The sequence below is a fragment of the Homalodisca vitripennis genome, unplaced genomic scaffold (genome assembly GCF_021130785.1).
Source record: "Homalodisca vitripennis isolate AUS2020 unplaced genomic scaffold, UT_GWSS_2.1 ScUCBcl_4992;HRSCAF=11488, whole genome shotgun sequence".
Taxonomy (NCBI): domain Eukaryota; kingdom Metazoa; phylum Arthropoda; class Insecta; order Hemiptera; family Cicadellidae; genus Homalodisca; species Homalodisca vitripennis.
Window position 1 is genome coordinate 26,890 of NW_025781102.1, and position 14,735 is coordinate 41,624.

Below are 14,735 nucleotides of genomic sequence, written 5' to 3' on the forward strand. Positions count from 1 at the left end.
TTAAAAATTCCCGGTTTTTTAGACTTTTCCTATTGGTTATACGGCAAAAGGTACCTGCGTGCAAAATTTCAAGTTTCTAGCACTTTCTAGAAGTAGGTTAGAATTTGTATACACATATCAGTCAGTCAGTTTCACATACGGCTGTATAGTATATTAGACTCGCTTTCGCTCGCCGGGGGGCTCCGCCCCCCAGGCCCCCTTAGGGGTGTTACTTTAAGTTCGGGTTCGAGATCAATTTAGGTATTAGCTAATTTTCTATTAGTACAGTTTTGAAATCAGGCAATTTTTTTGAGAGTGGGTAATTTTATCAGACTCAATTGTATTTGGGGTAGATAGTAGTTGTTCAATATTCAGGTAGGGAGAAAAAGATAGGATTTCAGTGAAAAAAAAGGTGAAGAGGCTGATTTATGAGCTTGATATCAAGGATATTATAAACTATTGCATTTGATCATTTGAAGGTAATAGAGATGGTGGTTTTAAATGAAAGAAAATGCTTTTGATGGAATAAATGGGTGGTTGGAATTTCAGTACAAAAATATGTATGAATTTTGAAATGAGTAAAAGTAAGTTGGCTGTTTGTCGGTTAACCTACGCTCAGGCATTGAGGTTAGCGTATTCAGTCTCGCCACAGGGATGCACAAAACGCAGAGACCATGTATATGTACACATTTATAACAACAAGTAGCTTATTAAATCAGCTTTGGTTTTAAGTGCAATAGTTAGTTATGTTTATGGCATAACTTATGGTTGAATGCAATGGTAGAACAGGTTGTTAAATTGTTAAAGTATTGATTAAATATGTCAGATGGTTGATGGCATGAAAACACGATGACTTAGACAATGTTAATGAATGGTGAATTGACTTTGAGGTAAAAGAATTGGGTTTATTTTTTAGGATGAAAAGAATATTGCTGTTTAATTAATTTGTCATTATTCGTTTTTAAAGCAAAAGAGATGGTTGATTTTGTGTGTGTTGAATATGAATAGTGGTTTAAAAATATAGAATAAAATGTGTTTGGAATTTTGAAAAGAACAGAAAATCAGTTGTTTGCCCGTCGGTTTACCAACGCTCAGATATTGAGGTTGGCGTATCCAGTCTCGCCACGGGGAGGCCGGCAAACTTAGAGACCATATCTATTTACATATTTACACAAAACGGGGAGTTTTATTCTGGCAGATCCCCTTGCCTACTGCTAATAAAGTCATCAGGGAGTTTTTGGTAAAGCAGTTCCCTTTGCCTACTGCTAATGAAATCATCAGGGAGTTTTGGTAAAGCAGTTCCCTTTGCCTACTGCTAATGAAATCATCAGGGAGTTTTGGTAAAGCAGTTCCCTTTGCCTACTGCTAATGAAATCATCAGGGAGTTTTTGGTTGAAGCAGTCCCCTTTGCCTACTGCTAATGAAATCATCAGGGAGTTTTGGTAAAGCAGTTCCCTTTGCCTACTGCTAGGTCAAATCACGACGGGGAGTTTTTTTTAAGTGGCAGATCCCCTAGCCTACTGCCGAAGACTTAATCAGTGTTTAGAAGGAGCTCGTCATATACAATATTCTTTGCATAGGCGACTCCTTCTACTATTCTGTCGTCTGGTACAAGAACGACGATGTCGTCTGGACGTCTCACTCTGCTCAACAGGACGTAGAGCTGGCCATGAGTGAAGCAGTCCGTTCTCAGGTCGACTCCGACGTACTCAATTGTCTGGCCTTGGCTCTTGTGACCAGTCATGCAGTACGCCAACATGAGGGGGAACTGACGGCGACAAACCCGGAGCGGCGATCCTTCGGCAAACGCGAACCTGAACGTAATCCGGGGAATTCCGATAGGTTGCGTGTTGCCGATAAGTCTGACGGTGATCAGTCGGCTGCTGATCGCCGTCACAATGACTTTGGTGCCGTTCACGAGTCCATCACCGATATTTAAGTTTCTCATGATTAAGCATACGGAGCCGACCTTGAGACGCAGGACGTGATCTGGCACTCCTTTGCCAGTGGCCTGGTTGAGGAGATTTACGTCCACATCCAGCCCGTCGTCGTCTTCTCTGTCCACGGTGTCCGCGCTTCTCAACTCATGAATGCGCCCGTCCATGAGGTCTAGGATGCGACCGTTGATCTCCTTGACGTTTACATTCAGAGTTGAGAGTATTGCCCGTCTCGCACAAAGATCAGGATCTCGCAGAACACCAGGAGGAAAACACATCCGTTATTAAGTCCGCGAGAGAAGTGAGGCATCTCACCCCAGTGAGGGGAATGAGAGACCTCTCTCTCGCGGCCTTCTCCAAAAAGTAAAGGATTTTATTGTTCCATTGCCTACTCCAAGGAGGAAGTTGGAGTAGTCAATGGAACCACTAGTTCTCTGGGGTGTCGTCAGGGAAAATAGTGTGAACAGTCGCCACAGATGTGACGCCCGAAGTGACACGCACGCGACATCAGCTGGTGTGCGAGCCTTCTCAACGACGGGCGCAATCTGACGGAAGTCCCCGGAGCAGATGAAGATCTTATTCCCGAATGGCACACTACTATTCATGAGATCCCGGAGGGATCTGTCGATCATCTCGAAGATGTAGCGGTGTGCCATCGGGGCCTCATCAAACACAATGAGCTGTGCTGCTCTGATGAGTTCTGCTCGCTGGGACCCGTTGGTGATGTTCCACACACCTGTGCCGTGACCTAGGTCTAGAGGGAGTCGGAACATGCTATGTGCTGTTGTTCCTCCATCCATGTTCCTTGCAGCAATCCCTGAGCTAGCCACGGCGAGTGCAACCTGTCGACAACCACGGACATACGCAAGGATGACACGAATCAGAGAGGTCTTCCCATAACCCCCGGGACCGTCCAGAAATATGATTCTAGAAGTGCGTCGGTCACGGGGGTTGAGAAGCAGAGAGCGAACGTACTCAAACACACGGCGCTGGTCTGGGGAGAGTTTGGGCACCCAGTCCTCAACGATGGTTCGCTGGAGGTTCTCGCCGTAGTTGAGTAGCTCTCTACCTAACTCAGTCGTGTCATCCTCGACGTAGGGGAGTCCATGATCTTTCAAGCACGATCCCTGCTGGCGGAGGCTCCGATCGATGTCTATCAAGGTAAGTTTCACCGCCAGTTCAGGGTCGAGAGGGTTCCTTTCTAAGTGATCCTCGCTAAGGTGGTTCTTGAAAGACTCCCACAGAAGAGCAGCGGGAGCTCCCATGTTGCAGAGGATCACGAAGAAGGAACGGAGCCTAGGTCCAGTCATAAACGTAGATGCCTCGCGCAGCGCGTGATTGTATTCTTCTTCGTCTTCCACCAGGCCGAGATTGCGGGCTACGTCCTGAAACGTCCGGCAACCAGGACCGCCACGAGCCAGAAGATCAACGTAACCACGGCAAGGTGTAGACATAAGTAGAATACGAAGGTAGTATTGTTCTCCTCGGTTGGGAGAGACCCACATCAACCTACATACCTTCTCACCACGCTGGCGAGTCGTTACAAAGTGATGGCCATCGGGGTGTTCGTACAATTCCGCAGTACGTGGGCGCTTAGTGTGCACCATGAACTTCTCGTAAAATGTCTGGTACGTGACATTGTCAAAAGTTTCATGGTGCGGGCGATTGAAGTAGACCATAAGCTTGGAGCTTGCTTGAGTGACTGCATCAGAGAGCTGTCTCGGCCGAAAGACAACACTTTGTTTGCCCTCTAAATGCACGGGAAGACACTCAAACGGTGGGCTCGAGCTTTGACACAGGAAAGTCGAGAAGACGCCAGCTTGCGTCGCTGGCACCCACCATTCTCTTCGTCACGTAATGCTCGACCTCATCCTCTTGTTTCCCCAGGGGAGTGACGGTTACGTTCTGGAGAGAACCGCCTTTCATGAGGTACTTAAAGAGGTACTTGATTACGCGACGAGTAGAAGCAAGCTCCAAGTTTATGTGCGCCTCGTATTTGAGCAGTAATGCGGAATTGTACGGAACGACCCAGCCATCATGCACTTTGATCTGTCTCCTCCGTGATGTGATAAAGCCTTCGTTTGTGTAGTCTCGTTTGTATTGGACGAACCCCCTCTCGTCCACGTGGGTGGTTTGGCAGGCAGGCTTGGGGTAGAACTTGTTGCAGTGCCCCTTTGCAGAGTCCCAGCACAGGAAGTCGGTGCGGTGGTCAGTACCACATGGACCATGAATCATGTGTTTCAGCACCAACTTCCTGAGTCTTCCAGCGGCTTCCTCCTCCGAAGGGATGTCTGCGCGTATTACGGAGTCAATGTCACGTGCCTGTACCGGTCCATCGCCGTCAATTTTAAACACAATGTGGGCATGAGGAAGGCCCCTCATTTGCATTTCAATGACATAGACGATGTAAACCGGACGGCTAAACATTGCTCCGCTGCGCAGATCTCGGAGGAGTTCGCCAAGTTTAATCTGGAAGATTCTGCAGGCTGTTGAGGGGTCACTTGCGCCCGCTGTTGTGAGGGCAGGCCTTCTTGTTTTCCTCCCAAGTAGCACTGAAGGTGAACGTCAGGAAAAACGTAGGTGAACCCAGACGAGACACAAGGCCCATTGCGTTCTCGTAATGTACCTTCATGTATCTGGGTCCACCGGTAAACGAACTTGGGAGGTAAACTTTTCCAGCCTGCACCCCACCCTCACCCAAGACTGTTTCATCGCGGGTGATGTCGCCTAAAACCTGCCCACCAGCTTGCCTACCCCGTTGAGCTTCAAGGAGCTCGTCCAGTGGACCTATCCTCAAGGAATTTTGAGCAGCAGAAACGCGTTTGGGAGAAACGAATAAATCTTAGACGCTCCTCCTCGTACCTCGCGAACATCTCGACCTGCCATGCTTGAGACAGCCTGCCGAAATGCGAGAAACGGGGATCGGAGAGGAGGAGACATCTAGAGTAATTGTATTGTGAAAGTTTCCCCCCGTGGTTGTCTAAGCGCCCAATATGCCACCCTAAATTACCTTGAGGATAGAGCAACGGATATTGGAAAGGCTCCATTAAGGGGCTAAAGAGGTCAACGGAAGACGGACGCCTATCACTCTTCTTCCAGATGGTCAATTTTCTTGGATCAGTTATGGTGTCTTCATTGCTCAATACAGCGTGCACTTCAATGCCTGTTTGCCTATCTCCAAGAACAGGGCCATGGGTAGATCTGCTGGTCACTTCAAATTCCAAATGAGCGTTGACTGAAGGCTCATCACTCAATCTACGGAAATCATTGATGAAAGGATTACAGGAAAGAAGATATGTATTAATTTCATCAATGACTTCTGAGTTCAATGATCTACCCATGGCAATGTTTTTGCGCTCCTCGCCATCATCTATGTACAGGCGGCACCGGTTCACAAACTGGACATCACCTCCCTTGGTCCTAAACTTTTGACCTGGAGCGTCCAGACTGTGAACCTGGTGGTACATCTTACCTTCGATCTTAAAGAAGGCGAGGCCTGAAGGATGACGGTACCCCCAGTCACCTCGAGAGCGCAGAAGGCAAACAAGTCATTGTAGGCACGGGCTCGTTCGATGAACAGACGGTTAGAATAGAAACTGGCGTCCAGAGGAGGTAAATTATGGACTTTATAAGATCCCTCACCGCAACACCATTTCTTCCTATCCTTCTCTTCATCGAACAGCCTTGCATGACAATGAGGACACTTTGAAATGTTTTTCGTCCCATAAACTTATTTTTTTTAGTTTGTAAGAATTAATATAGGACTAAATTATCTATTTTCCAATACGCCATTGGGCCATGTTCAACTACACGTCGTGCTAGTATGTTGGAAATGTGCCTTAATTCTGTCAATTTAGGATTTTTTATTCGAAATATTTGTACTTTTTGTAAATTTGTGTCAGGATGTTTTTCTGTATAACGCTGAACAGCACCCCTGTGAACTTCAGGATGCTGCCTCAGTGTAGCGCTGAACAGCATCTCGATGGACCTGAGGATGTTGCTCAGTGTAACGCTGAACAGCATCTCGGTGGACCTGAGGGTGCTGCTCAGTGTAACGCTGGACAGCATCTCGGTGGACCTGAGGGTGCTGCTCAGTGTAACGTTGAACAGCATCCCTGTTTGACTTGAGGATTGTTTGAGGAGTACTTTTTCTTTGAATTTTTTATCTGCTCCTCCTTAGTGGTTGAAAGAGTTTTAGGGCGGGCCACGTTTCACTTTTTTAGGTCTACCCGGCCCCTTTTTAACTGGAGCACAGACGGACATGGTACTTATTTCTAATGGCGGTAAAGATTCGACAATGCTTAAACAAGTAGAATTAGGATCTTTGATTATTGGCTCAGGAGGAGAGGACACTGATAGCGTAGGGAACATATCCAGTCTACCCGTGCGCAGCATTTCAGCCAAATGGGGGCGCATTGATGGTATATCATAGCGCAGTTTGGCTGGGTCCCGGCCAAGGGCAAGTGAAGTAGCATTAGCAATGGCGAATACGCCGCAGTCAAAACCGTTTTCTTGCCTTTGGACGGGAATAAATGCTGGAACGATGGATAGGTCCGGGAACAGAAGGGAGAGCAGCTTAGTTTGGTCTGCAGTGAGGTGGGCACTGTTCAGACTGTCGTACACATACAAATTACTGCCATCGTGGAAGACCACAATCCAATGACCGATAGAAACTGGCGTTCGATCTTCCCCGAGAACAGAATTTGTATGTGAGGGTGTAGCGACAGCCGAAACACCTTCCATTGCATCAATGGCCAAACAGCTTACAGGATGATACTCAGTGTTTTCATCCAGTATGCTTCCGAACCTATCCATATGGTCAGTACTAAGATAGTCCCCACTCTCAACCTCTCTTACCATTCCCTCGAGGAATGCATTCATTTTAAACTTCAAATAAAAAGGAATAAAAAAATTAAACAATAATTAAAAAGGAATATAAGCTTCAATTAAGAACACAAAAAACACAACGAGGAACACAAGGAAACAGTCAGAAAAAAGGGCAAAATGTTGCCTAATAGTACAGCGAAGAAAGCAGAAATAGTCACTTGGACGTCAACAACAGTGCCCGCCTCTATCTACAATTTAGCTGATTTCAATAAATATTAAAAAGTTAAAAAGGAAGTTATAAGCTTTAACTAAGTAAAAAAATAATTAAAAAGATATAAGATAAAAAACAACGAGAACACAAAAGAAAAGTAAGAAAATTGGTCACAATATGGCGTAATAAGAAAGAAAAGAAAGCAAAGAAGTAGAATAGAAGTAGTCACTTGGATGTTAAGAACGATGAACGTGAACTTTTATTTAAACGTAAAATACATATATTTTTTACTGAAACCATTAAGGAAACAACAAAAAAATAAAGCCTAGTAAAAAACCGAAAATATTCAGCCAAGTTAAGAGTACGGCTATTCAAGTAGTCAATGTAGACTGAGTAGGAACGTAAAGTTAAGTTTGGATTTCATAGACATCTAGGGATATCCAACTCCTACGTACCGTACAGAAGTCGCTAAGGCCATCAATTCTCTTCACTAGGATCCCTAATGTTGTCCCGACACAAAACTATCACTTCGGAAAGCAGCAACTGAATTTTTGCTGTTGACTTTTGGAAACGCGAATGAAGATGGGTGGAAAAATAGCAAAAAATGACAGTTTTTTGCAAATATCTCGTAAACGGTAAGAGATATCGAAAAAATGACGAAATTTTTTCCACCCCTGGACCGACCCAAACCCCTCTGAATTATTTTTTCCCTATCTATCGACACCAAAAAAGTTAACCTAGGACTATCTTTACGTTAACCCCCCCCCTCCCCCACCCTACCTCGCAATGTCCCTATCTACTATATCACAAAATTATTTATTTCTCGGGATTGGGTAAACATATTGAGACACTTCAAACTGTTTATTGGTGTAGAATTTCACGATGCATCTTATGGTGTTATTATTTATTTTCTAAAAATTTGTTTTTTTTTATTAGAAATTTTTGGAAAATTTTCAAAAAATACGTTTTTCAACTTCTCGCGCCTCCTGTATATACACTTTAAGAGATAGAGCAAAAGTTTAAATTGCAAACTTGTAGAGAGTTTCAAGGAGAATACTGTAAGTGGGCTTCCGTTTTTCGATAGGATGCTTCGTTAAGTCACAATCGAGCGCCTACGAAAGGTCTACACGGGGAGAAAATGCGTCCGCCATTTTGATTTTTTTAAGGGGTTGAAAATGAAAAATTCTCACTTTTCGGGATTTTCCTGGTGGTTACACGTGGAAAGCTATCTGTGTACCAAATTTCAAGTCTCTAAACTCATCTGGAAGTAGGTTAGAATTAGTATACGTGAGTGAGTCAGTCAGTCAGTCAGTTACACATCCCCGGGGGGGGGGGGTTAATATTACCGGGGGTTAATGACACACTTGGGCCTTTTTTTAGAGGGTATTGTGTCTGTGAACATAATAAATATTCCTCTGTCCCCTATCTACTATTGACGCTTAGCTAACGCTCAGCCAACTCCCGAAGTCACTGAACCTTTTCTGTAGATCACGTGATTTCCTAAATCCCGTTTAAAATTTGTTTTGAGTTACGACCAACCGTTTAGCCGCTATCAAGCCCGGAATGTAAATTTTTAGGCGAAAATGTCCAATATTTTCACTTAATCGCGTTTTGCGGTCAAACTAAGGGAAATATAGTAAAAAGTCACTGGACCTTTTTTGTAGGTCATCTTATTTCCTAAATAAAACGTTAGTCTTATTTTGACCTCCGACCAATGGTTTCGCCGCTATCGACCCCAAAAACAAAAGTTTCGCGTAAAAGTTACAACAAAATTGTACATAATCACGTTTTTCGTCCAAACCAATCGAGATAGGGCAAAAAGATTACTGGACCTTTTCTGTAGATCGTCGCAATTTGCTAATTTGATGGGTCAATCAGATTTTGAGCTACGACCAACGGTTCGGCCGCTATCGGGCTTGAAACATTATTTTTTATCGAAAAAATCTCTGGAATTTCAAATGTTCGAGCGTTTTTGTCGCTTAACCATGGAAGATAGAGTAAAAAGTCATTAGACCTTTTTTGTAGTTCACTTCATTCCTGACCATGAATTTTCCGTTCAGATCCGAGCTAGCTCCAACGGTTCGCCCGCTATCGGGCTTACAAAAAATGCCTGCAGGGGTGAAGAATGCGCGATTTTTTGGGAATTTTTTTGAGGGGTTGAAAATGAAAAATTCTCACTTTTCGGGATTTTCCTGGTGGTTACACGTGGAAAGCTATCTGTGTACCAAATTTCAAGTCTCTAACTCATCTGGAAGTAGGTTAGAATTAGTATACGTGAGTCAGTCAGTCAGTCAGTTACACATGCGGTTGTATATATATTAGACTCGCCTTCGGCTCGCTGGGGGCTACGCCCCCAGGCCCCCATTTGGGTGTTGGCTAAATTCGGGGATAAGCGTAGTTCGGTGATTGGTTAAATTCAGACGTGAAGTTTCCAAATTTTATGTATCCGTTCTCGAGAATCTTACGGGTCGTAAACGCTTCGCTAACGCTCAGCCTAAAGATGTGTGGTGTATAATATTAATCAATTGATGTGGTAGAAGAGTTAAGTTATGTGTTCGTGAAATTTGGAGACAAGAAGAATTTGGTTTTAAACCAAAGTCAGAGGACGTATGTATACCATAGTTCAATTTTCCGGATTTACCCAAACTTTTGACTTTGAGGGCGTTTTGCGGCTTAAACCGTTAGAGATACGTGAAAAAGTGACTGGACCTTTCTTGTCGGAAATTTAATTTTGTCTTTCGATTGTGCCCTCAGATTTGATCTACGACCTATGGTTTAGCCAGGAATGAGCTCGGGAGAAAAGTCTGCACGGGTCAGCTAACTTGAATAGTTTAGTATAAACATAATAAAAACCGACCTTAAGGCAGTAATTTTAAGTGGAACAGGGGGTTTAATGTCACCAGGAGACTATCTAGTCAAGGCGAGAAATTCCCGGGGGGGGGGGTGATTAATGTTAAGGGGGTTAGACATCAGGGGGTTTAAATTCGTCAGGATATTGTCTGGTCATTTGAACAAATTCCCAGGGGGGGGTTAACGTTACCGGGGGATAAGACTCCGGGGGGTTATCTGGTCATACCAGGAACTTCCCAGGGGGGGTTAAGAGATTTGGTGACTGGTCAAATTCGGACATGAGGTCATGCCAGGAAATTCCCTGGGGAGGTTTAATGTTACCAGGGGGGTTAACACATCAGGGGGTTGAATGTACTCAGGAGGTTATCAGGTCATACCAGGAAATCCCCGGGGGGGGTTAATATTACCGGGGGTTAATGACACACTTGGGCCTTTTTTAGAGGGTGTTGTGTCTGTGAACATAATAAAATCTTTCTCTGTCCCTATCTCCTATTGACGCTTAACTAACGCTCAGCCAGTTTCTAATGTGGAGTTGTATTCACTCGTTAACGTAGCAAAGCAAGTGCAAACTGAATCTGGAATGAATTACACAAATATTACTCACATAATAATTTAAAAACTCCAAAAATTGCCAATCTACGACAAATATTTAGCTATTTATAGCGCTTTTCTGGCTTATTAAAGGACATACAACAAATAGTTACATTACCTTTTTTGTAGATCCCATCAATTTATAGCCATAAAAGTTTTTAGATTTAAGGTAGAACTAACCGTTTGGCCGCTATCGACTCTAGAAACAAAGTTATTAAAAAGAAATTACGAAATATTTACATTTATTAGCCGAACCCATTGAGATAGAGCAAAATGTCACTGGACCTTTTTTGTAGATCGCATTAATTAGTAATAAAATAAAATTTTTATTCTCTGCTAAAATTAGGAGTTTGGCCGCAATAAAAACCCAGAAAACAAAATCTCACGTAAAACTTAGAAAATCAATACTTTAAAACTCGTTATACGGCCAAACCGTTGATGATAGGGCAAAATGTTACTGAACCTTTTTTGTAGACCACGCCATTTACTAAATCCCATTGAAAATTTGTTTTGAGCTACGACCAACCGTTTAGCCGCTATCGAGCCCGAAAGGTAAATTTTTAGGCGAAAATTTCAAAATATTTTAATGTAATCGCGTTTTGCGGCCGAACCGATAGAGTTAGAGCAAAAAGTCACTTGACCTTTTTTGTAGTTCACTTCATTCCTAATTATGAATTTTTCGTCAGATCGAAGCTAGCTCCAACGGTTCGCCCGCTATCGGGCTTCAAAGGAAAGTGTGCAAGGCCAAAACAGGGGTCACTTCGCGAATTTTTTTGAGGGGTTCAAAAGTAAAAAAATCCGGTTTTCAGACTTTTCCCTGTGGTTTGAAGATTCCAGCTACGTGTGTGCGAAATTTGGTGTTTCCAGCACTTCTATAAGTGGGTTAGAATTTGTATACCCTATCAGTCAGTCAGTCAGTCAGTTACATATGCGGCTGTATATATATTTAGACTCGCCTTCGGCTCGCTGGGGGCTACGCCCCCAGGCCCCCAAAGTAAACGCTTGCAAAATTCGGGGATAAGCGGAATTCGGTGACTGGTTAAGTCCGGACATTAATGTAAATGACAAGGGATTTAAAAATTGACCTTTTTTCATAGATTTTTTTCCAGATTCGTAAAAACTTTTGACTTTGAGGCATTTTGCGGTTAAACCGTTAGAGATACGACAAAAAGTGACTGGACCTTTCTTGTCGGAAATTTAATTTTATCTTTCGATTCTGGTGTCCGATTTTAGCTACGACGTCTGGTTTAGCCAGTACGGAGCTGTGGAGAAAGGACTGCACTGGTGGGCTATTGTGAATTGTTTAGTGTAAATATAACAAAAACCCAACCCTGAGTCATAATTTTTAAGTTGTTTTAGGGGGTTTAATTTGCTCAGATGTTTATCTTGTCATGCCAGGAAATTCCCGGGGGGGGGGAGATTAATGTTAAAGGGGGTTAAGGACATCAGGGGGTTTAAGTTAGTCAGGATATTTTCTGGTTGTATGAATAAATTCCCGGGGGGGGTTAATGTTACAAGGGGTTAATGACACACGTGGGCCTATTTTAGAGGGTGTTGTGTCTGTGAACATAATAAAAAACACTCTGTCCCTATCTACTATTGAAACTTCACTAACGCTCATCCAATTCCCGACGTGGAGGGGGGTTTTAGTCACTCGTTAACGTAGTAATACAAGGTTCAAGCTGGAACCAGCATGAAGCGCACTAATTATAGTTGAAAAATTTAAAACACCTAAAAGTAACGACGAAGAATTTGTCATTTAGAGCATTTATCAGGCTTACGGAAAGATAAACGATAGAAAGCTACTGAACCTTTTTTTTAGATCCTATGAATAGCTAGTTACAAAAAATTTTACATTTAAGCTAGGGCTAACGGTTCGGCCAATATCGAGCCCAGAAGGTAATTTTTTGAGTGAAATTTTCAATATAATCACGTTTTTTGGCTAAACCATGGAAGATAGAGTTAAAATGTCCACTGGACCTTTTTTGTAGACCACATTGTTTCGTATTAAAATGTGATTTTTAATCTACCCTAACTATAAAGGTTCCGCTGACACAGAGCCCGGAAACAAAATTCTAAAGTAAAACTCAAGAAATCAATAATTTAAAACGTGTAATGCGGCCAAACCGTTTGAGGATAGGACAATATGTTACTGGACCTTTTTTGTAGATCACGCGATTTCCTAAATCCCATTGAAAATTTGTTTTGAGCTACGACCAACCGTTTAGCCGCTATCGAGCCCGAAAGGTAAATTTTAAGGCGAAAATTTCAAAATATTTTAATATAATCGCGTTTTGCGGCCAAAGTAATTGAGATATAGCAAAAAGTCACTGGACCTTTTTTGTAGTTCACTTCATTCCTGACCATGAATTTTTTCATCAGATCCGAGCTAGCTCCAACGGTTCGCCCGCTATGGGGCTTCAAAGAAAATCCTGAAAGGGCAAAAAAGGGGTCAGTTCGCGAATTTTTTTAAGGGGTTCAAAATCAAAAAATTCCGGGTTTCAGACTTTTCCCGGTGGTTTGAAGACTCCAGCTACGTGTGTGTGCCAAATTTGGTGTTTCCAGCACTTCTAGAAGTGGGTTAGAATTTGTATCGCCTATCAGTGAGTGAGTCAGTTCAGTTACACATGCGGCTGTATATATATGGGATTAGATGATTCTGATACTGAATTATGCATCTCCAATCATGGGATTTATCTGAGCATCATTGTAACCTATCACTCAGTAGGCTGGCAAAATATATCAAATTGTTGAGCTAAGATTTCTCCCACAAATGTTTCTTTTCGACTATAGTGTCGACTGTATTGGGTGAGTGGAGCACCAGCTTAATCTGTATTTTGGAAGCCACACAATTGGCATGTAATACTGTAGTCACATAACTAGAAAATTAATTAGATGATACAACATTTAAAACTCAATTTATTAAGTTAATTTGTTCAATCAAATGTTATTTCTCATAGCCATGACGCAATATATTTCTTAGAAAATCCCACCAATTAGGAAAGTGAAATCCCAATAACTCTTCTAATAAATCAGTATAAAAACTCTTCTTTTTTTTGTACAAAAAATTTTGTCAGTTTGTCCCAAGCAAATGCCTATGTGTTGTTGGAAGCAAATGTGTCTTTGATCAGTTTTTTAACTGATTTGTGAAAAATACTCATTCAATGTTGAATTACTTCACTTTTTTATTTTCAGCTGCAAAATGCAGTCAAACAGATTTAGACATAATATTTATATATGTATTAATCGTCCAAAAAACTGTTAAAATTAATATAAAAAAAGTTATCAAATTGCATTGAGAAGTAAAACACAGGTTGTAACAAAAATAAATAGTTTATTATACAACATACAAGGATGATCAGGAAAAAGTTGCAACAGTTGCGGATGGAGACGTGGTCCCGCTTAGGTGCTTTTTTTGAGATCTTGAATAGTGTCCATAAGAGGTTTGTTTTGAGTTTCTGGCAGGAGAAGAGTCAGCAAAGCTGAGAACACAGCCAAGCCTCCACCACAGAGTGCTGGGAATGTACCAAGCATATCTGCCCTATAAATAACAGATAATGATTATGAGAACATGTAACAGGCACTTAGAGTGTTGATTGTATGTGAGTTCTAGCTAGTGGGATCAAGTTTTATTTTTAGTTTCTAGTTTTAGTGGACTGAAAAACCAAAAGCTATGTTTTATCTAACTTTACATAAAATTTGTTTTTATGTAAAATATTTCAGTGATGATTAACTCTCTGTTATGCCAAGCTACCTCCATTCAGAATGGCATATTTAATCCGCCCCTGGATTATATTTGGGTTTTGTTCTGTAAGCCATGCAAAAAAATGTTCAAAAAACAGTAAATCATATGGAAATTTTACCAGGAGTGTGATAACAATACGCAGACTTATATTAAATTTATACTTTTAACAATGTATATCAACAGACATACAAACATTATGATGGCAACATCTGCTCCATTATACAATGATTTATGGGAGAGGAAGAAAACATTTTTAAAGCTAGACACTAGACACATTGACTAGGGACTTGCCCACCTATAACACCTTATGAGAAGATGGTCTACCTTACCATAATGTCGACAACATATGGAGCAAAGATTGAACCCAGCTGAGATACTGCAAGAGATGTGCCAATTGCAGTGTTTCCTATTGGATGTAGGGAACAATTCTGATGTGTGAAGAATGATGACAGCAAACACTGCGCTATCAGCAAACCTTCCCAATAATGCCACTATCAAGATCATTAACTTGTTTTCTGAAAATGTTTTCATGTAATTATTGCTACGCCATACCAACTGCATAGATATATGTAAATATTATAAAATAACCTAATTC

At 42.0% G+C, this 14,735-nt stretch overlaps 3 protein-coding genes across 3 annotated transcripts; all 3 read right to left on the reverse strand.

Moving 5' to 3' along the window:
• Positions 1-1,510: 1,510 nt before the first annotated feature.
• LOC124373174 (ATP-dependent DNA helicase PIF1-like) lies at positions 1,511-2,194 on the reverse strand. The gene has a single exon (XM_046831575.1). It carries the CDS (start codon positions 2,192-2,194, stop codon positions 1,511-1,513), a length of 684 nt encoding a protein of 227 aa, XP_046687531.1.
• A 33-nt stretch (positions 2,195-2,227) lies between these two features.
• LOC124373176 lies at positions 2,228-3,595 on the reverse strand. Its single transcript, XM_046831576.1, has one exon. It carries the CDS (start codon positions 3,593-3,595, stop codon positions 2,228-2,230), a length of 1,368 nt encoding a protein of 455 aa, XP_046687532.1.
• Positions 3,596-3,686: 91 nt separating this feature from the next.
• On the reverse strand, positions 3,687-4,151 carry LOC124373177. The gene has a single exon (XM_046831577.1). It carries the CDS (start codon positions 4,149-4,151, stop codon positions 3,687-3,689), a length of 465 nt encoding a protein of 154 aa, XP_046687533.1.
• Positions 4,152-14,735: the final 10,584 nt, after the last annotated feature.